Consider the following 22013-nt stretch of genomic DNA (forward strand, 5'->3'; position numbering starts at 1 on the left):
CCCAATAATATGTTAAATTATGCTGGGAGTTGTAGTTCAGACCCAATTAAGAAAAGTGTGGTTGAGCAAAAGCCTTCAATGCCTGAATAACTAGGGATTTGTGGATTTTAAAGTTAGAAGCAATAATGTATAAGTGCATTCTTAGAATGTGGGAAACTGTTGGTCTGTAATTTTTGTTAATTCCCTCCATAGCTAGAAAAGCCATCACTTAGTGCTCAGTTAAAAGAGCAGGTCAGATACTTCTTTCTAAAACTTAGTCTAACTAAAATCAGTGTGGGTAATGCCACTACATATAATGAATATCTGCATTCTGGCAACATCCACACTAACAATCAGGATAGTTTGAGAAGAGTTTGGTTAGTCTGTGAGATTTAGGGGGATTATTCAACCAAGGTCAGGTTTGTGAGCTTTGTAAGGTTTCTTTTTTATACCTAGAATGAGCTCACAGCTGGAATGTTTTCTAATTTATGAAAAACTCAAATGTAAAAAAACTCAGATCAGTCAATTTGGGGTGAAAACCCCAAATACTCAAATTAACCAAGTTTTCGAGTGAAATCCACAGAAAAAAACCCCAAAGATCATAAAATTTTCTATGTAATATCTATTCAGTCACTCTTTTTGGCCAAGATAATGCAGCTAATCATCATGAGTCTGGGAATTTAAAAGGAACAGAAATAGCACAAGACATAAAAAAACATAGATATTTCTTAATTAAAACAATAGGGAAAATATATGTTCATCATAACCCTCTTTATTATATCAGGGGTTATATTGCCCCTTTAAGTCTATAGTTAATACGGTAGTTCCAATTCAGGATGCTAGAATAGAGTACTATGTATTAATTACAATGTGAACATATTTGCTGCCGAGTTGCACAAATGATACTGGGACTCATTTATAAACTTTGCTCAGGGCAAATTGGTTCGCACAGTGGGGCTTTTTTATAAACTTTGCGCAGGGCAGTTTGGTTTGCACGGTGAATATATTTGCACTGCGCCATGTTACATTTATAAAGCTGAATAAGAGTGTGCAAACAGAATTGCGGTTTTTTTCGCAATTCGAATTTCTATAAGAGCTTTTTAAATATGTCAAAAATCTCAAATGGCGTTTGAATTACGCCACAACTTTGGTGGCAGAGAAAAAATAGTTTTGCAAACTGCAAATTTAAGTTACTGTCAACGCTATTTTCGCGCACAACAACCTCGCACAGTGGGCGCACTCACGCAAACACCCGTTTTATTTGCAAGCTATTTGCGAAAATGTATTCACAATGCAAATTAGCAAAAACTGGACAGTGCAATATTTTAGCATTCAGAAAAAAGCAGGGAAAAAACATTTGCGAATAAATATGCGTTGCACAAACTTTATAAATGTCCCCCAATGAGTTTCCCAATAAAATGTAAATGCATTAAAGTAATACGTCTCTGTTCTAAGCTCTGTTTTCTTGTAATTATAATTTTTGTAGTCAGTTATAATGGTGTTCCTCTAATTTTCTTATTTTATGTTAGTCTAGTTCAACTGCCATATCATGTAGGCTGCGCCATAGTTTAATGTAAAGAAAGGGCTAATTTGGTGGAGATATCTGTTTAGTACAGGTATGGAACCTGTTATCCAGAATCCTCGGGACCTAGGTTTTTCCAGATAACAGATCTTTCCATAATTTGGTTCTTCATACCTTTAGACTACTAGAAAATTGTGTAAACATTAAATAAACCCAATAGTACAAGGTACTGTTTTATTATTACAGAGAAAAAGGAAATCATGTTTAAATTAGTTGGATTATTTGGATAAAATGGGGTCTATGGGAGAAGGCCTTTCCGTAATTCAGAGATTTTGGATAATGGGTTTCTAGATAACAGTTCCCATACCTGTAGTGAATCTAATTGAGTGAGCTTGAATTTCATTGTACTTGCAGTTTGGTTTGCAGCCATTTTGCAGGTGTAAACAAATTGAAGTTCCCACCCCTGTAAAATACCCTTTCAATGCATAAAATTGGGAAGATTCACTGTTTTAAATCTTTCTTTTATTTCTCAAATAACATTAATTTGCAAGTAGGTTACTGTATTTTTAAAGGATCAGTAATATAAATTTGTGCATTTCCACTGCTGGAGTTTTTTAATTTCTAAAAGTTATGCATTGTGTTTATACACAGGGCTATGATGATGGCTTTGGAGAGGATTATGATGAACAGAGTTATGACGTCTATGAAAACAATTATAACTCACAAGCAAAGAGGTATGTTTTGGTCAACTCTGAATAAATAAGATTAATGAAAAGGATTCTAAAGAATGCTAAATATAAAATGCAATGTTATCTGATTTCTTTAGAAATGCCTTAATATTAAGCTGAAGCTTACAGTATATTTGTCTAGAATGAGTCATTTTAAACGTTAATACCTTGGGAAAGCATGAGAAATAATATACAATTAGGGGCCTATTTATCTGGCTGTTTAAAATATGAAAAGCTTGAATACCTGACATCTCACCATTTAAATGACAGGCACCACTTAGTAAAATAAAGAGGCTTATTGTTTTATTGTCAACCAAAAAGCCTTGTGCAAAATTTTGGGGTAATAAACAGTAATTGGTTTGTATTGTTTTTAGGAATTTCCTTTCCCTTAATTTTCCTTTTGACTTGAAAGTGTCACACCAGGTCTTCAGTGACTTAAAATAATAGCATAAATGACGTCACTCCGGCAGCTTAAAAAAATACCTTTCTGAGTACTGTAACCAGTTTGTTGTAAATCAATAAGGAGAATTACACAGCTTTATAATTCCTCCATTTATTTTACACTACTTTATACACTTTTACCTTCATATCGGTTAAGCAGACTTCCTTAATGGCGCTGTGCTGAGTTGCAAGGAATTTCAAGAAAAGTATGGTGTTTGATAAGGCAAAAAAATCTTGATTCCGTTTAGCAGGAAAAAATGAACTTGCTGAGAAATTTACTTAGGGCTGGTTAATGAACCTTTGCTGAGCAGATATGGACAGACTAAATTCTTGTTACTGGAAAGACACAGCTTGTAGAGCTGGATGTGGCATAGCTGTTAAGCAGGCAAAAATATGGATGCAGGATGGATAGAACTGGAAATAACTAAAAAATGTATGCAGCAGACACTTGTAATCTGTACTAATCTTCACATTCCCATCGGCCATTGTTTTCTAAGGAAGCAATATAAACATTTATGTAACAGTAATTTTTATGAAATCAGTCGAATCAGTTATGTAAATGCACATGTAAATGGTATCCAGATTATGTTATCAAGGGTCAAACCATACTGGTATATGTAGTCCAGCAACACCAGTGTTGTATTCTTAAAGCAATATTGCTTAAAGGGGATGTAAAGGCAAAAAAAACAAAATCACATTTTTACTTTCTTTAATGAACAAGAAACCTATCTCCAATATGCTTTAATTAAAAATGTCTACTGTTTTTATAAGAAACCTGACTGTATGCAGTGAAATTCTCCCTTCTTTTACTTTCTCTGACTGCTGCGGATAGGAAACTTCAGACGGTCCCCAACCGCTCTGCAGGAAAAGGGTCATACTTTCAAATGGCAGGGGGAAGAGACTTCCCAGAACTTGAGCAGCTTTGTTTGTTTCCCTGATGAACAGCTGGCGACCATGTAGAAATTCATATCTGCAGCAGTCAGAGCAAGTAAATGAAGGGGGAATTTCACTGCATTCAGTCAGGTTTCTTATAAAAACTGTATAGTATAAGTATATTGGGGATAGGTTTCTTTTTCAGTTAATAAAGTAAAACGGGGTTTTATTTTTGCCTTTACATCCTCTTTAATTTTTCCAGCTGCAGGGACAAAGATCATGGAGCCATTTAAACAGATAAACTAGGATTCTATTTGGAGGATTTTATTTTTTTGATGCAGCCACTGGTTCTGCAGAGTTGGATACAGTTTGTACTAAACAATACAAACCTATAAAATCCACAATAGATTACATGACAACACAGGATTGAGTGCAGTCTGCCTATTCTGATTATTAATCAGTCTTGCTGTATCTGCTTCTATGGCAGATATTATTTGACTTGTGCTGTTTTGATCATTTATGACGATCATTAAGCAGCCCAGACCACACTGAGCATGTGCATAGTCAAGGTCTTGCAAAGATTTTGAACAAAGTTACAAGATGGCGACCCCCTGTGGGCAACTTTGAAAGCATAAATCATTTGTTTTATTAGGCTTTGGGTGATGTAAATTCATGTTTATGTTTAGTATACAAAACACAGAATTTCTAGCATTATTCTATTTTAGACTTTAGTTTCCCTTTAATTAAACTTTCCCCAGCTCTCCATGGTCAGCACCACCACGAAAATGCCAAATAAATCTCTTATGAGAACCCATGCCTGATCTGTGTAAATCTGCCTCTATATTCTTTGTTCCAACAGCTAGAGATAGAACTCAAGAATTATCTTGTATCAAACACATTCACCAATATAGTTTCTTACTTCTACCTGTTTCTTTGGTAGACTAAAATGTTTGATTGTTATTTCAGAAACATCAGAATTTGTTGACATTTGAGCTCTGTGTATGGCAAGTTAAGCTAGAGAAGGGGTGTCCAGACTTTGTTACTCTGCGATCTACTCTCGACACCTGGCCTCCGCCATGAGATCTACCGTGATAAAACTAGTGGGCCATCTACCATAAGGCACAAGAACAGGGGGTTGCTGCAGTGATATTGCTAGTTGTTCCAGTGATACTGATAAAGAGCAGGGAGTTGCAGTGATATTGCTATTGAGCAGGGAGCTCTTGTAGTGATTTTGTAATTGAGCAAAGAGTTGTTGCAGTGATATTGCTATTGAGCAGGGAGTTGCAGTGATATTGCTATTGAGCAGGGAGCTCTTGTAGTGATTTTGTAATTGAGCAAAGAGTTGTTGCAGTGATATTGCTATTGAGCAGGGAGTTGCAGTGATATTTCTAATGAGCAGGGAGTTGGCGCAGTGATATTGCTATTGAGCAGGGAGTTGCAATAATATTGCAACTGAGCAGGGAGTTGCAGTGATATTGCAATTGAGCAGGGAGTTGCAGTGATATTGCTATTGAGCAGGGAGTTGCAGTGATATTGCTATTGAGCAGGGAGCTCTTGTAGTGATTTTGTAATTGAGCAAAGAGTTGTTGCAGTGATATTGCTATTGAGCAGGGAGTTGCAGTGATATTTCTAATGAGCAGGGAGTTGGCGCAGTGATATTGCTATTGAGCAGGGAGTTGCAATAATATTGCAACTGAGCAGGGAGTTGCAGTGATATTGCAATTGAGCAGGGAGTTGCAGTGATATTGCTATTGAGCAGGGAGTTGCAGTGATATTGCTATTGAGCAGGGAGCTCTTGTAGTGATTTTGTAATTGAGCAAAGAGTTGTTGCAGTGATATTGCTATTGAGCAGGGAGTTGCAGTGATATTTCTAATGAGCAGGGAGTTGGCGCAGTGATATTGCTATTGAGCAGGGAGTTGCAATAATATTGCAACTGAGCAGGGAGTTGCAGTGATATTGCAATTGAGCAGGGAGTTGCAGTGATATTGCTATTGAGCAGGGAGTTGCAGTGATATTGCTATTGAGCAGGGAGTTGGAGTGGTATTGATATTGAGCAGAGAGTTGATGCAATGACGTTCCAATTGAGCAGGGCGTTGCAGTAATATTGCTACTGAACAGGCAATGTGGTAGCAGCCCTGTTGGCAATTAAGTGAGACAGGTTCCTGTGCTCAGTACCCACACGCTGGCGCTTGCTGCCTTGAGATGGCTGGAAAGGAGCCAGTGCCCCGGCTGCAGTAGCAATCTATCTGAGGAGAAACATACAGGGCACGGTTGCAGTGGGAGCCGAAAGTGAAGGGTTCCGGCAGCAGGAGCCAAGGCAACCCTCTTTACTAAGGGACCGTGCGTTCCACAGCGGAATGCATGGGCCTTCACCAGCAAGAAGAGCGACCTCTCTGGTCCAGGCAGGTCGCAGTCTACCAGGAACATTACCGGAATCTACTGGTAGACCGCGATCGATGTCCTGGGAACCCCTGAGCTAGAGCATTCTCTATAGACACTACTTGGTCAGCAATCTTACTGGTAAATAATCAAAGGTATTGTTCCTATAGAGGTCTATTGAGAATGCCTCAAAATTTTAAGTACTGCAGTTTTCATTCAAATGTTTATTGAAATGCAAATATAAATAAGCACTTCTTTGCTATATGTGCTTTTTATGCTTGAGTTATATATGGCTTTTGTCTATGCTGCCTGTGGTGCAACTTGCAACGGACCTCCCACGGAAGAGTGTTGATGTGCTCCTTGCACAAGTGCCAAAAAAATCCCCCTGCCCGGTCACCCGTTATACCATCTATAGCGTCTTCAGAGGGCTCTTCATATGCTACTGTATGCAGCCTCTCTTAGTAAATCTTAGCAGCAAAAGAATTATTGTTTTAGTATTCCTACTCATATCAATAAATATTAAAATATTTGGAGCAAAGCTAAAAAGGAAAAGCACAATAAACAAGGTATTTGTTATTTTAAAATGCACCTATTACACGTTGTACTTTTCATAATATAGCTCTGGCATGCCATGAAAATATCAATTTTTCTTAAAAAATTATATATTTTACAAAATGGTGTTTTTTATAATTTATTACTTGCCTCTTTCCTATTACATTAGTGTCAGTGCTAAATTGTCTGTTTCAGGTATGCTAACAAAACCTCTACTAGGAAACTCCCCTTGGGCATTATAGAGACATGCTTTATTGCAAGCAATTAACCTATTTTATTTCTCTGAACATGTTCTAGACCCTTTTATTAACAGGTTCAATCCAATTTTTGCCTTTTATAGTTCAGATTAAGTAAAGGTTAGATAAAAAAACAAGCACTCGTCCCATATTTCATGCTCAATCTCTGCTCAGCAAGAAAAGCACTTGTCGCAGGTTGTACTTAGTAAAACAAAAGGAAGGACTCAAAAGCACAGTATTGCACATTTATGCAATAAAATTAATTTAATAACAGCAATTTCTAGTCCAAATTACAGTTAATATTGAAGAAAATATGTTGACTCTGCCCAGATTAAAATTCTCTTAGTCCATATCATATGTATTTAGTTATGTTTCAGAGCCTTGGATTCACTATTATGGGAGTAACCCTTCCAAACCAGTTTTTAGTATTAAATGGCAGTTGCACAATGCAATTCAAATTATTAAAGCAAAGATCTGCAGCAGGGATTATCGATGCTGTTTCCACATTCTAGGTTTGCCTACCTTCCGATTAATATTTTTATTATGTTTAGGTACAAGACTAGTCGATTCATTCCATTCCTTTAAAAAAGAGAAAAATGGTTGCAAATAAAGAGATTCTGTTTTGAATGTGGCTGAACAGATTTTATTGAAAGGGATTCTGTTATGACTTCTGCACTGAAATCTGTTTTTCAAAAGAGCAAATAGATTTTTTTTATATTTATTTTTAGTTTTGAAGTCTGACATGGTGCTAGACATGTCAATTTCCCATGTCAGGTGCCCTCAGTCATGTGACTTGTGCGCTAATAAACGTTAGTCACTCTTTGCTGCTGCACTGCAAGTTGGAGTGATGTCACTGACCTCCCTTCTTCCCAGAGCAGCCTATGAATAGAGCAATGGGAAGGTAACCAGATAACAGCTGCCTGACACAAGATAACAGCTTCCTGGTAGATATGAGAATAGCACTCAATACTAAAAATCCAAGTCAATATTACAACAACAAAAAAGGAATATACTCTTGTTGGTTCAGGAATAACATTTTATATGGTACAGTGAATTATTTGCAGTGTAAACAGCATCATTTAGAATTAAAAACTACACCATAAAAATCATGACAGTATCCCTTTAACTGATATTCAAACTACAGTTCCTATAAACTATTCTGACTAGCCCTGGGCCCTTTAATTGTGCACATGTGTGTGTACACGTGTATGAACGGAATGATAATTAGTGATGGGCGAATTTGCACCGTTTCGCTTCGCCGAAAAATTCGCGAAACGGCGCCGGCGTTTCGTTTTTGACGCCGGCGCCCGTTTTTGACGCCGGCGCCCGTTTTTCGGAAAAAAAAATTTTGACGCCTGGAGAATTTTTTCGGCTAATTTATTCGCTGGACGCGAATCGCGCAAATTCGCCGCGAATTCGCGCCTGGCGAATAAATTCGCCCATCACTAATGATAATATCTGTTCTTCACAATTCTTTATAAAAGCTCAGTGTACCTCTTCTTGTTAATTAGATACATGCCATAGGCTTTTGTTATTGGAGCTATGAAGCATGAGAATGAATAAGCATTGAAAATGTAGGCAATTAAGCTGAGAGGGGAAAATCTGTTGAATACCTTTCTTTGTGTTTTTTTTTCATATTTCAGTTTTCTGTATTGGATTACAAGGATTTTAATAATTTTTTGCTGTCAGTATTGAAATAAAGGATACATTCTTGCATTTTCTTTAAAAAAAAATGCAATTTTACTTTGTAACCCAATATTCAAAACAAGTGCTCTCTTCTGTACTATGATGAGCCTTCAAACAAAGAAAGTGTCTGGTAACTGCACTGACATTTATGAATATAATTAAATGTGACTGTTACATATGATGGGGGTATTTACTAAAACTCGAAATTATCAAAACCAAGTCGACCTAACTCCCATCCACGAATTTAACTCATTTATAAAATAATCAGCTCGAAAAAGTTTGTGCTGCAAAAGTCTAGTTAAGATCATATGAAAATTTGGATTACACTACATTTTTGAATTTGACGCCTGAATTATGATTTTTTTGAGTTGTCGCCCGAAAACCCTGATTTTTTTCGTATTATCCAGCGCAGATGATGATGTCAAGAAACATCTTCAGGGACATCTGCCATTGACTTCTACATGGCCTAGACAGGATTTAGCTGGAGTATTTTTGGATTTTTAGCAGCTTTGGGGTATTATAAAAATTTGAGGGTTATGTTTATAAACTCAACGAGAAAAAAATCAAGGTTTAGTAAATAGGCCCTTAATGTGAAAAGTTGAATCCTGTTGAACTAGCTCTGGATTATTGATAGTAATCACTGATAATAGTCTACATATCGAGCTGAATTATATGTTTGTTTTTCTTAAATATATCTGTTTTCCAGAATTCTTGGGATTTTCAGAACATGTGTTTTCCAGCATTGTATTAATTCTTCAAGCAAAGCGAAGTTACGCTAGCGATGCCTAATTTGCATACAGCGCCAAGTTAAAGTACAATGGACGTATATGTAGCATCAAATACATTACACTACACAAGCCTGGGAAAGCTTCATAAAATAAAATAGAGTTGTTATTTTGCCCTATACATGTGCCCAGTGTATAGTTTAGATGCCATATGTTAGGAAATGTAGGGGGGAAGGAGGGTACCCCCAAAATAATTTACAATCTTTTCAGCCTATGATCCTTAAAAAACGCCAGCGTTTTTTCAGATTTAGAAAAAATGTAAACTTTTTTTGAAGCAAGAGAATCTACTCTATTGCACTTCACCAAGTCTGAGGTGGCGAAGGCAAGTCTGGCACAAGAGGTAACGTTCAGTAAAATGTGCAAGTTAGTGAATAAGCGTAGTTGCGTCCCTTCGCCATTGTGCAACTTCGTCTGGTGTAAGGGTGCGAAGTAGCGCTAGAGTAAATCCGCTCCACTAGCGAATTTATGCCAGCACCCGTTAGTAAATCAGCGAAGTAACGAAATGATGCCACACTGGCGAATTTACACTAGCGTTAGCCGCTTCGCACTTTAGCGAATTTGCCCCATAGTGTTTGGGGTACATGGCTCTGTGTCTACAAACTCCAATTTCTTCTGAAACAAGCAAGCAGATAAATGGACATTCTCCTACCTTTTACACACTACTATTGTTACCATTTACTAACAATCAAATTTCAGTTTTTTTCCACAAATCTCTACAAATTCATGGTTTTCCTAGATGTATTAAGTGTAAAGACTACGAAAACCTCTAATACAAAATTTGCCAGGTAAAAGTTGTCATGGTCCTATAGAAGTCAATGGGAGCTGCACTGATCATACTGGATCGTTTTAAAATCAATTCAGACTTCTAGAGGTTTTAGGATTTTTTTTCGCAAGGAATTGTTAAAAAAAACAACTCACATTTCTAGAGGTTTTCTCGGTATTTGTATTTTTTAGAGCATCGTTCAGCATTATTTTTGATTTCTACTTTTTTATTATTTGGATCTTATAATCAAATCAGTTGAGTTCAAGGTGAGACAGGAATGAGATCTGTTACTCAGAATGCTAATCTTAGCAGTCAAAACCCCCGATCCACTTGTATATGTACGTGAGAAATGCCATTCAATCCAGGTGAAAAATAACAATATTCAGCCTTTGCTATCAGTCACATCTTGGTCTGCAGTTTCCTATCAAGTTCTGTCGTTAAGCCAATATGTCATGTTTTACACTGCACTTTTTAATTGCTACCAAATCCCTATACAAGAGTATAAAAATGCAAAAGCGTTGGATCCAAGCCAGGGTATTTAATATATACCCCTCACTGAGCATATGTTTTGAAGTCTGCATCAGCCATAACACTATTTATTATTTAATGAGTAAATTAATCCTATTTGTATCGTGGCATGGTTTAAAAGGTGATTAACCCATATAGATACTTATAACTATATATTACACAACAGAAGATCACATCTTTAAGATTGCAAATTGCTGTCTAAGAGTGTTCATGCACAGTCTATTTATTGTAGGGACAGCACAAACTATTAACACAATTGAACTCTGCCCAGTGTCGGACTGGGATGCCAGGGGCCCACCAGAAAGCCTTAGACCTTGGGCCCACTAGAAAATCTAAAACCATGAGCCATCCAGAAAACCTTAGACGGTGGACCTTTCCAAACTATTATTCCTCCTCTACTCACTCAACCTCTTTATTCTCCTAGTATTTTATATATACTTACAATATTCTCCCATTATTAAGCATTTTCCCCATAAAGAAATAGGGAATGACCATGAAAAAGGAAAAATGTTTAGAAACAAGAGGCCCACTGACACCTGGGCCTACCGGGAGTTTTCCTGGTATCCCGATGGGCCAGTCCGACACTGACTCTGCCTATACAAAAAAGTATGTCTGGGAAGTAATACAGTATATAGTCATTATAGAATATGTGGGAAGATTTGCTTTTAAATGGTAGGAAAGACATTAAAAATATAAAACAGTCTTTCTCACAGATGAGATTGCAGTCTTTCTGGCTACCCCAGAGCCTCTCCCAGACTGGATCACTAAAGGGTTAATACTCTTTACTAGGGTTGCTACCACACACCTTTAATACCGGCCAAATATTGATTGCACGTCCTACATGGCTAATTGGCAATTAATTTCGATACACATTGCATGGCTGCACATAAATCAGTTCAGGCTGCAGCATGTATTTGCAGTGATTGCTAATTAACCATGCAAGGATCTGGATTCAATATGTGGCCAGTATTAAAGGAGTATGGAGGCAACCCCTACCTGTTACTCACAGCCTACTTCCAAATCAGCTTCATTGCTGCACTTTCCAAAACCATTTCTTTCTTCAGGCACAGTCACAAGCCCCTTGGCACTCTCTTTATCTCTTAGGCACTGGGAACAGCCACAACCCCCAGGTATTGATTTTCTACAAGCTCTTTGTCAGGGATGGGCTATACCTCAATAATGTTGGTGCAGGGAGAGAATGGTTAGAAGACTTTAATCTAGACATATGTGTAACAACTCACTCTGGTGGTCCAGTGCCATCGGCGGGGACGCCCGCCACATGCTTCCTCTTCCGCCGCCATTGCCTTTTCTTAGGGTGTGCGTGCCCCCTGTCTCGTTTCTATTATTGATGCCGACGCGCTGGCGTGATGATGCCGACGCACAAAGGGACGCAATGGCGCAAAATATTTAGGGTATATAAGGGGAGTTCAGTCTTGTGCAAACTGCCCATGATAGGATCTTGTTCCTGGTGCTTTGGGAGCTTCTGTATTCTGATTCTGGTTTTGACCCCTGCCTGGCCTAACGACTATCCTGACCTCTATATCTGACCCTAGCCTGAATATTGACTACCCCTTATGCTGAACCCTCCTGTCTGATTGATTACCCGGTTTTGACCTATGCCTGCCTGATTACGACTGACATCTGCCTGCCTCAACCCGGCCTGTTTTGAAGACGATTCTGGTTTCCTGTTTTGTATCGTGACCCTCGGCCTAAAGACTCTAGCTAACAGTCGTGCCCCATTGTCTATCCAGAACCTCTAGCCTTGCACCTCTCGTTTAAGTCCTGGTGGCATCCAAGTAGCTGAGGGCCCCTCCCGAGGCCAAAGGCGGTCACACTACAGGTGAAGCACGAGCCGAGACCAGGGGGCTTGGCATTTGTTCTGGTGTTCGGTGCCGACCGTGACAATATGTGAAAGATAGGTTAGATTAGATTTAGGGCATAGTAAGGAAAAATAGGGGTGGAGATTTGGTTGGGGAGATCCATAATGGCAGGGATTGCAACAAGTTGTATTTACACAATATACAAGCTGATACCAGTATGAAATGTATGTTTAGGAATGCAAGAGGCCTGAAAATAAAATGAACTACTGCCAAGAATAATCTATAACTACATAAATAATATTTTAAATGGAACTGTAGCACTCTCTTAGATGGTTTCTTAGCATCTGGAACCCACAACTTCATGAATTGCACATGGACTGTTCGATTGCACCACTTCCTCCTTTTCTCCTTACCAAATCAGCCCATCTACTTACTATATCTACAAGGCTTCTTTGTATTAATCTTGCTTTAACCTATTTTTTTTTTCAAAGTGTCTTTTTAAAGGGTTCATATATTCTTCTATCTTCCTACCTCTTTTTATTTATTTATGTTGGTACTTAATTGTTTTTTTGTATCTCTTATTTCTTGTCTTATTTATTATTTGATTTTATGTTTTTTTTCATTAGTTGGGATGTCAGAAAAAAAGGAAAACATGGTAATATTTGATCATTGTTACAACCTTTTTCATTTTCTTTAAACAATGAATTAATATTTCATTCTCCTAGTGTATCAGAATATTATGACTATGAACATGGTACAAATGAAGAAAGCTACAATCATTATGGTAAGGCTAAAGATGTGTTTTTGCATAGTTTGCAGTTAATTGGATTAAACTAATGTGGGATATTTGAAAAATTATAGCAACGAATCATGCATTAAGAGAAATGTCTGCTGTCTTTTTGCCCATTCCTATAGAGCAGTGTTGTTGACCATGAAAGGTGATTGAGTCTTTTTGAACTATGTTTTTTCCTCAAAAAGTTGCAATCAGTAAAGCAGTAAATACAGCAAAATCATTTTAAAAAAGTAATTGTTCTTAGTAAACATAAATTACATTCATAAAATGTTTAACCTTTTGATCACTCTTCAAACAATGTTAATCATCTCTGATGAACAAAGGGCAAAAAAAAAAAAAAAAAAAGCTTTAAGTATGGGTTATGTTTAGTTATTTCATAATGTTTTTCCCTTGTTTATTTCATCAGTATCAATCATGATAAATGAAACCATGGGCAATCTGATGAATCACCAAGATGTTAGTACAGTAGCTTTGTTGTTCTTTTATGCCCACTGAACCCATACAATATAATGTAATTATATATAATGTAAACTATGTACTGTACTGATGAATACTGGCACAAATAGGTAAAATACCCAGAACACTACTTGAATAAGGTGACATGGTCGCATGTCCTACTTACTGCAACTAAAATAAGTATACGTCAATTATAGATGAATTATTCTACGCTTGAAAAAAATGTTCATCCAATTTCAATAATATGTAGAGGCAGAAAAGTCTATTAATTAGGAATTCAGATTTAACATTACAGAAAGGTGTAATATAAGACATAGACTGTTTCAAATAAGGTGAAAACATTTTTGACTTTGAAGCTAGTCCAGCTAATTTTAGAAATGGCAAAAGGAAGATAAATCAAAATTACACCTCCACATTTCTTAGGACAATTTAATATACTGAAAGCAACAGACTTTTCTGTGTTTTTAGGTTTTCAAAAGATAAACCAGAATACGCTAGAATTGTGGGGGCAGATTTTTTCCTACAGTTAAAGAGCTTACTACTATGACTGATCTGCCCACCCTATTCAATTACAAATCTTGCATTAAAAAGAGTTTTTTTGCAGTTCTTTAAACGTTAATATGTAATTTGCATTTTGAATTCACTACAATGAAATCTGTTGCATTAACATGACAAGGAATTTAAACAACATAGTGAAAAACGAATTCTGTGAACTGAAATTATTTCACTTGTGTATCCGATGTTACTTTGTAGAGAAAAAGAATCACTGCATTTGAAATTGTACTTTGCATTTGAATTTTAATATTGCCTTTAACCTATGAAGGTGAAGTTACTTACACAGAGCCTCTTTGCAGGCAATCAACTATTTCCCATCTTACCATAAATGTTTAATAACATTAAAGTATCTATTTCTTGTATTTGTTATATAAACTACCTATGGTTAATGTTTCCAACTGAAAATTAAATAGCTATAACAATATTCTATAGGGAGCTTAGATACTCAATAGAATTTGTTTGTGAGGGTACGCAATTCTACAGCTGTTAATCTTATTTCATTCTAGACCAAGAAGAATGGTCCAAGTTGAGATCCACTTTAAAGGCACCACTTCAAAGAGCACCTAGAGCAGGCTACCGAGAACACCCATATGGCAGATACTGAAGGTCTTCAGCATTTTTGGCCATCTGTTAGACACTTATTAGCCTTTGGCCTCTCCATAAGCAGCAGCAAGACAAGTAATTGTCCATTTTTATCTTGGGGATTGCAGCTTGAGGTTTCCCTATGTACTAATTGAGATTGAGATAACATTGCTGTGACATTGGCTTTAATATTTTCTAATGTGGACTCCAAAATTTTTGCAATCAATGTCTATAATCATGACATGGGATAACGTGTGTTGGTTGTTACTCATTGTGGCGTATAAGCATGGATGTGTTATCACTCTATTAGCTCTTGATACCTGCAAAAATTGCAAAGCCTGATTTATTTGTGTAGGGTTGCTAAATATGTAATATGATTTTTGGACACAAGACAAGTGTAGATAATATGTTTTAAACCCGCTTTTTTAATATATGTGAGAACATAAAATGTTCAGTATTAAGTTTGTAAATTTAATTTAAAATGCTGTTTTAATGGGGTTGAAAAAAATAAGCTACTGAATGAATGTAGCTAACTGAATTTGTTCAGTGTTTTAATCTGTATTTGTTAAAACAATTACATAACGGTCAATGTGTAATCTTCTCTAAATAGGAAATCATAATTTGTCAGCTATGTTTGCCAAAATTTGTCAATAAAGCTGAAAATTTTTTAAGAAATAAAATTTGCAATCACTTGCTTTCTAGCTCTAAATATCTGCTGTATTTCCTTTTCTAGGGATGCCTAAAATGTCTCACTTTTAAAACTACAAAATGAACCCAAGCCTGCTATAAGTATTTTGTGTAACATTTTTAAACTGTATTAATAACTTTTGCTTGTTAAACTATTTAATAATTAACTTCCTAAACTGTTATCTGAATCTTAGGTAGATGCCACTAATGTACAAGTTGCTAATGGGACAATGGACCTAGCATGATAAATTGCATCTAAACTTTACTCTAAGCTTGATTTTGCTAAACCAAAACTTTGACTGACTTGTCTGTACTACTAGCTTGTCTCTCGTGAGAATGTAACGGAGTTAAAAGAGGTAAGAGTATGACTTACCACCATTAGACTGTCCTAATGCCTAGTTCTTCAAACCTGGAATTTCCCCAAATATTAAATATCCTATTTAACATGGGAGCATTGTTTAGATACCATTCTGTTTTTCACTCTCAGGAGTGGGCTGACTGCATCTGCTTAATAAATTATTTATCTTTACAATAATCATCAGTGTCACTTCCCCGTTGTTGCTATTTAACTACAACTTCAAAAACTGTATTTGTAATTTTCAGTGCTAAATATCACCAACCTTGAAAGCAGTTTAGAGGGCTGATATTTCTTTTGAGACTATCAGACTTGATGGCTGATGATTATTAAGGAAAATGTCGCAGGATTCAAAGGATGACTAAACGATAAACAGGTAACACTAATAGTAACTCTCTAATTTCCACTATGTAAGAAAATGTTACATTTTCTCAGTCACGAAATCTGTAGTTAAAAAAGTAAACCTTCAAGAGCATAACAACTAGGATTATAGGCAATTAAACAGATTATTAATATTTAACTAGTGTCAAAATCATTCTTCAAGTCTTAAACTTTAAGTAACTAAACAAAACTAAAATTAACCATAATAGTAATGCAACTCTTATATAACTTAATATCTTCGGGGTATGTAACTGAAAAAAAAAACAGACTTTAATATAGGGACCCCAAAAGATCCATATTCCTAATATTTCCTCTTCCTGGCTTTTTGTCACTGTGATTGGTTTACTTTTTTGATGAGAATAAAGTATACATGTTTTACTACTAGGTAAATGTATGCCCTATATAGATTTGCAGCTGGAGTTGCATAATAAGATCTGAATATAAAATGACACTTACTGTGTTTAACAAAGATTTTTTTTCTTAAATTGCAGCATTTCTATTGTTTAGTAATTGTTTTTTCTGTTTCAGATGTCCTGCGCTCATAAGCTGGATGAAAGTGAAGTTAGAGTTTAAGGTAAGCATAAAGCGTAGCATCACACTAGTAATAAATTATTTTAGAAATATTGGGTTTTTTAACACCACTTTGTAAAATATTTGTATAAAAATAGAGATTGTTTATAAATTAGGGAATAAAGAAACATTTGAGAGAATCAAGCCAATAAAAAATCAAGACTTTGATTTTTTAATAAAAGATAAATTAATATAAGAGAACATTTTTTATTTTGTTGTGTATTTTACTGTGTTTATTGTTATTATTCGGACCTGTGCATTTTTAAAGGTGCCTTTGAGTATGACTTTTAAAATACTTGAGATACTATATTCAGCTTCAGTAACATTTCTATAAAAACCCAGGAGATTTATTGTCTTGTAATGCAATACACAGCTTTCTGACAGAAAATAATAGTTAAAATTGCCATGAAAGCTGGTGTGTAATATGCTGAAAAATAAAAGAATTAAAGCAGCTGGTGTATTTGGTGATATAAATTTTTGGTCAGATTTATCTAAGCTTGTTACATGGAAACACTTGTAATGATTTGTTAAATCCTGCATAGATTTGGGTTGGATTTTTTTTGGGAGCTTAAAATGGTAAGGTGGTAATGGTCAGTGTGACTACTAAACTCTAACACCTAGGACTAAATTGAATTAAGTATTCAAATCAGTTCTGATAAACTGGAAATTCTGAGGAGTTTGATAAATGTGCAAGTTCATTAATACACTTTCTTGGCTGTCAGATAAAATTCAAATTGCTGGCAATCCCTCAGGGCTACTAAGACTGCCCTTGTGTTTTGTATGTGGCTAGAAACTAACGAGAAGAGAGAGAACTATTAACCTATTAACCAAGAGTGAAAGAACCATTGTGGATAGCAAGAAGGGTGGCTCCTCACAGGTGTTTAAGGAATTCATAGTATTCTTTATCAGTGGAAAACAGTAATATTAGTAATATGGTATTTTACCCATTAAAGGAGAACTAAACCCCTTTTCTAATATAAACCCCTACCCTCCATAGTCCCCCTCCCTGCTCCCCCCCCAGCATAGGAGTTAACACAAGTAAATACCCCTAAGCCGGTAATTGCCCCTTGTTGCAGAGTCAGCGCAGCAGAGCTCACGGGGGGCCACCTTTAGCCGCTTTGGTAATCTCAGTAAGGAAGCTCCGTATTGGCGCTACAACTGTGCATGCGTTGAAATCGACGAAAATTACCAAAACTTTGGAAGAAGACCCGAAGATTACTGAAGTGGCTAAAGATGGCCCCAGTGAGCTCCACTGCGCTGACTCTGCAACAAGGCATAATTACCAGCTTTGGGGTATTTACTTATGTTAACTCCTGTGCAGGGGGATCAGGGACTGTGTAGGGTTGGGGTTTTTATTAGAAAGGGGGGTTTAGTTCTCCTTTAACCTCTCTTGGACCGTGTTATTTTTGAGGAAAGCCAAAGTATGCCTACTGAATTTTTTTTACAAATGCAACAAGATGGCCAACACTTTAGATGGCATCCTCCTGTTTCTCCTTTAGGAGAATGGTAATATGTACTTGTGAATGGCATGTCCTTTATTAAAATAGGAATTTTCATTTCATCTGTATCATCAATGTATTTTATCACAGTCTTTATTTTTTGCTAAAGATCAGCTCTACTTAGATTTCAATAAGAACCTTTAAATTGGCTTGAGGGGGAAGTTCTAATGCAGTGTGCAGTAAAGAGAAGCAATACTAATGCTCTCCTACTGAGTTTATTGTAATAGGTTCAAATGGATATGGAAAAGCAGTTCCACCAGTCCTCTGCTTGTCTGTGCATAAATTATTTAACACTTTGATCTGCTACTGCTGTCATTTGCATTTTGCTTCTTTGCACTTTCCAAGAAACAGATAAAAGTGTATTATTGCTTCTTCATGGCTGTGACCTCTAAAGTTGTGCCTGTGCTGCTCAATTCTGAACATCTGCACAAGCCTCAAAACTGCCAGGTCCTCATAAGGAGAAAAGTCTCACACCAAAAACAATTTGCACAAAATATACCTTGAAAGGTCTGAATCACCATTCTGTTAAAGTATTAAGAGAAAATTGATATCCTTTAACATAAATGATACATAACCTTCCTATCTTACTACTGTAATTAATGCTATGTCTCGTAAACAGTGCATACATTATTACATGTAAAAAGTTGATGCCATCTGTTTCACACAGTTTTTCAATTACTAGTCAAACCAAATGTTATTGCTTTTATACTGTTTCTACCTGCCAGGAAATGTTTATATTACCTGTCAAAATGATTTTGAGTGTCTGGTGGTGCATATCACTAACATTCTTGTAATCTAAAATTGACTAAAACAGTTGTTAAAGGAGAAGGTATTTTATTGCCAATAGATTATCCACAATAGTGCAAGATAGAACTCTATATTTTTTTTGTAGAATGCTTTACCATACCGAGTAAACAGCTCTAGAAGCTCTCTGTTTGTTTAAGATAGCAGTTGCCACATATTAGCTTGGTGTGACATCACTTCCTGCATGAGTCTCTCCATGATTTCTCATAGCTCTGGGCTCAGATTACAAGAGGATGGGGAGGAGGGAGGAGGAAGAAGGGAGGGAGAGAGGAGCAAACTAAGCATGCTCAAGTTTATGCCCTGGAGGTTTAAGCTGAAAGAAGGCAGTCTGATGTGTACATAATAGAAGGAAAGAAATGCAATACTTCTTTTGACTAAGCAGCATTACTTTGAGGGTTTACTGGTGTGTTTATATAGACCTTTCTTATAAAGCTTACTTAGTTGTATCCTTTCCTTCTCCCACAAAAGGGGAGATGTGCCTTATACCCTGTAGGCATTATACTGTAACCTGAAAAGGATGCAAAAACAATATAGCAGTGCTCACTTGCTCTTCTTCTAAACTGAATTTATATAAAGCAAGGCACAAAGTATAGCAATGTTCTGGTCCATAATGGTCCGTCTTTATGATAGTAATCCCAAAGGAATGCCACAGAAATAGATATAATTTCTTGCCCCTTACAGTGGTTCATGCATTGGAGTGTTTTTAACCCAATACCACTGAATCTCTTATACCTTTACTATAGGAAGTGTTAAAAAACAACACTCTAAATCAATGAGATCTAAACCATGGGGTTGACCCCTAGGGGGTCTTAAATCAGCTTTTGGTGGGGACATCCTGAAAGCAGATTAGGATGGAATTTAGGTGAAATGCCATTTTACTCTCCTAGAAACTCCTGGATGCTCATTTGATTAGAACAATTTTCTGCTGTCCTATTTATTTCTGAATGAAAACAGCAATACCGTATATCCTATTTTAGCTAAGGGGGGAAGTAACCAAATTTTGGACCTAAAAGGGAAGCTTGAGTCAAACCCAAAACCACTACACTAGAATACTAGCTGAAAAAAGGGCAATTTCTAGAGCGATTATTTACATGTGGTCACAGTATCCAGCTTGTTTATTTCCCTTGCCTGATGTTTAATGGCAGATTAATACAGAGAAATGCATAAAACCGTTTAACCCTTTATTCTTCTGAAATGGAGTTAGTAATGTTATTGCACCTCTGTGACAACTTAGATGGTGTTTCTGAAAGGTTAACTGCTAACAGACTACACTATAATATTGCTTTCTGTTATTGCGCATCTACTAAATGATTTGGGGATTGTCTTAAAAGGTGGCAATGGTTGGATACTGTTGGCCAGGAAGTGGTGGGGGGGAGTGTGACATCCATTATTTTTGGTTCATCCATTGAACAGACAAACCCCTAATAGAGACATCAGCTGATGTAGATTTTAACAGACAGAATAAGTGCTTTCAAGTTCAATCACCGGATGTTTGGTCAAAGCTGTCTCCTGAGAGGCCAACCTATAGGGCCAAAATCAGCCATTCTACCCAGTAATAACATTCTGAACGTGGCTGTCTTTGTTGTTTATACTGCAACTTTAGCAGTTTACTCAACCACTGGTAAATTTTGTGCCTCTGGGTTCCCCTGCTTTATTGATACAACAATAGAATGTGCAATGTTTTGTTTGTATTGCACTTATTTGATAGAAGAATAATGTTCTAGGATATTGTGGTGTATTTCACTAAATAGTGTCTCTTCAATGTGGTTCAGAGAAATAAATTAGGAAATGTACCACTTTCCCAATAAATGATATGGGTGTATTTACTTTTTGTAAATAAAAATGATGTTTGTGAATAAAATTTACAAACAAAATGCTCACTTGAAAGTCTTGAGGGTACCTAACTTCAAATAAATATTGATAATTATAAATTTGCTAATTGCATACGTAGTCATTGACATGAAAGTATAGCTACTACTGCTTTTCTAAGGAGCTGTACTTTCATCGATTCCCACATCCATTAAACGTTGAACCCAACACTGGAAAATAAATTTGGTTTTGCATCAGATGAATATGAATGACTGAATTGTGCTGAAGTATAAACATTTGGATGCATCCCAAACTGGGCCCTGGACTTGGTTCATCCTTAAATAAGTTGTTTAGTAATGGTACCTAAGAAAGGCATGACCCTATAAAAGATTCTAAGTTCCTCCTAAAACCTACATTTTCTGTATTTTGCACTGTAATATGAAAACATCTAATATGTTTAAGGCTTCTATTCTGGTTAAATTATATCAGCATAATCCTATTCTGTCAAATTTAATAAAATAAGATATTTGTTTATTTTAATGGGGGTTATAAATTAAAGGAGTTAGATTAACTACACTGTATGATTAATATAACGATCCTGTTGTATTGTTTCCAAGCTTAATTGCAAATTATTTAAAGGTGACCTGTCACACAGACATAAAAAGCTGTATAATAAAAGTCCTTTTCAAATAAACATGAAAACCAAATATTTTTTTTTAATTAACACATCCATACACATTAAAAAGGTATTTAAAAGTCTCAGCTGTCGGTCATGTATTGCCTGCCCGACCAGACAATTACTTTCACTTTCCATTTAGCAATGTCATTGCTCTCACCACAGTCCTTCTTCCACCTCACCGCCTCATTGTGTAGTCAGTGCATGGGCATAGGCATCAGGTCCCCCGTTCTGGCACAAGAAGAAGATTTTTGGTTGATGCAAAGCTTGCCTCGATAACAGTGTTCACAAAATGGCTGCTGCCTGCTTTCTGTGGTTTTGAATTCAAAGACTAAAGGAAGTAAGATATACATCATTTATACAGTGTTATAAGTTTATTTTGCTTGATAAAATAGAAAATAATTTGGAATTATTTCTTAGGGTGACAGGTCCCCTTAAAAGAGACTGTGCCCATTATAATCATATTAGCCACAAATTCTACATACTGGAATGTCTGCAAGTTATACACTAAATGGCAGTGTGTTGGGAGTTTCCTTAAATGAGAAGGATCTAG

The 22013-nt window shown here is 36.3% G+C and overlaps 1 protein-coding gene across 4 annotated transcripts in view; it reads left to right on the forward strand.

The window, feature by feature from the left end:
- The window catches only part of khdrbs2.L (KH domain containing, RNA binding, signal transduction associated 2 L homeolog), a 141882-nt gene that overhangs the window by 114082 nt on the left and 5787 nt on the right, over positions 1-22013 (forward strand). For 2 of the 4 annotated variants that reach the window (XR_005961313.1, XR_005961314.1), the window contains exons 7-11: positions 2153-2235; positions 13019-13077; positions 14604-14775; positions 15413-16097; positions 16631-16676. Coding sequence is in view for 1 of the 4 variants with exons in the window: in XM_041563158.1 (XP_041419092.1) it covers positions 2153-2235; positions 13019-13077; positions 14604-14701 (240 nt within the window). In the remaining 3 variants the exon portion in view is untranslated. Of the gene's footprint in view, positions 1-2152; positions 2236-13018; positions 13078-14603; positions 15348-15412; positions 16098-16630; positions 16677-22013 lie in introns of those variants that run through there. The other 2 variants (XR_005961315.1, XM_041563158.1) reach the window with 2 other exon arrangements.

This window comes from Xenopus laevis, chromosome 5L (assembly GCF_017654675.1).
Source record: "Xenopus laevis strain J_2021 chromosome 5L, Xenopus_laevis_v10.1, whole genome shotgun sequence".
In the NCBI taxonomy this organism is placed as follows: Eukaryota; Metazoa; Chordata; class Amphibia; order Anura; family Pipidae; genus Xenopus; species Xenopus laevis.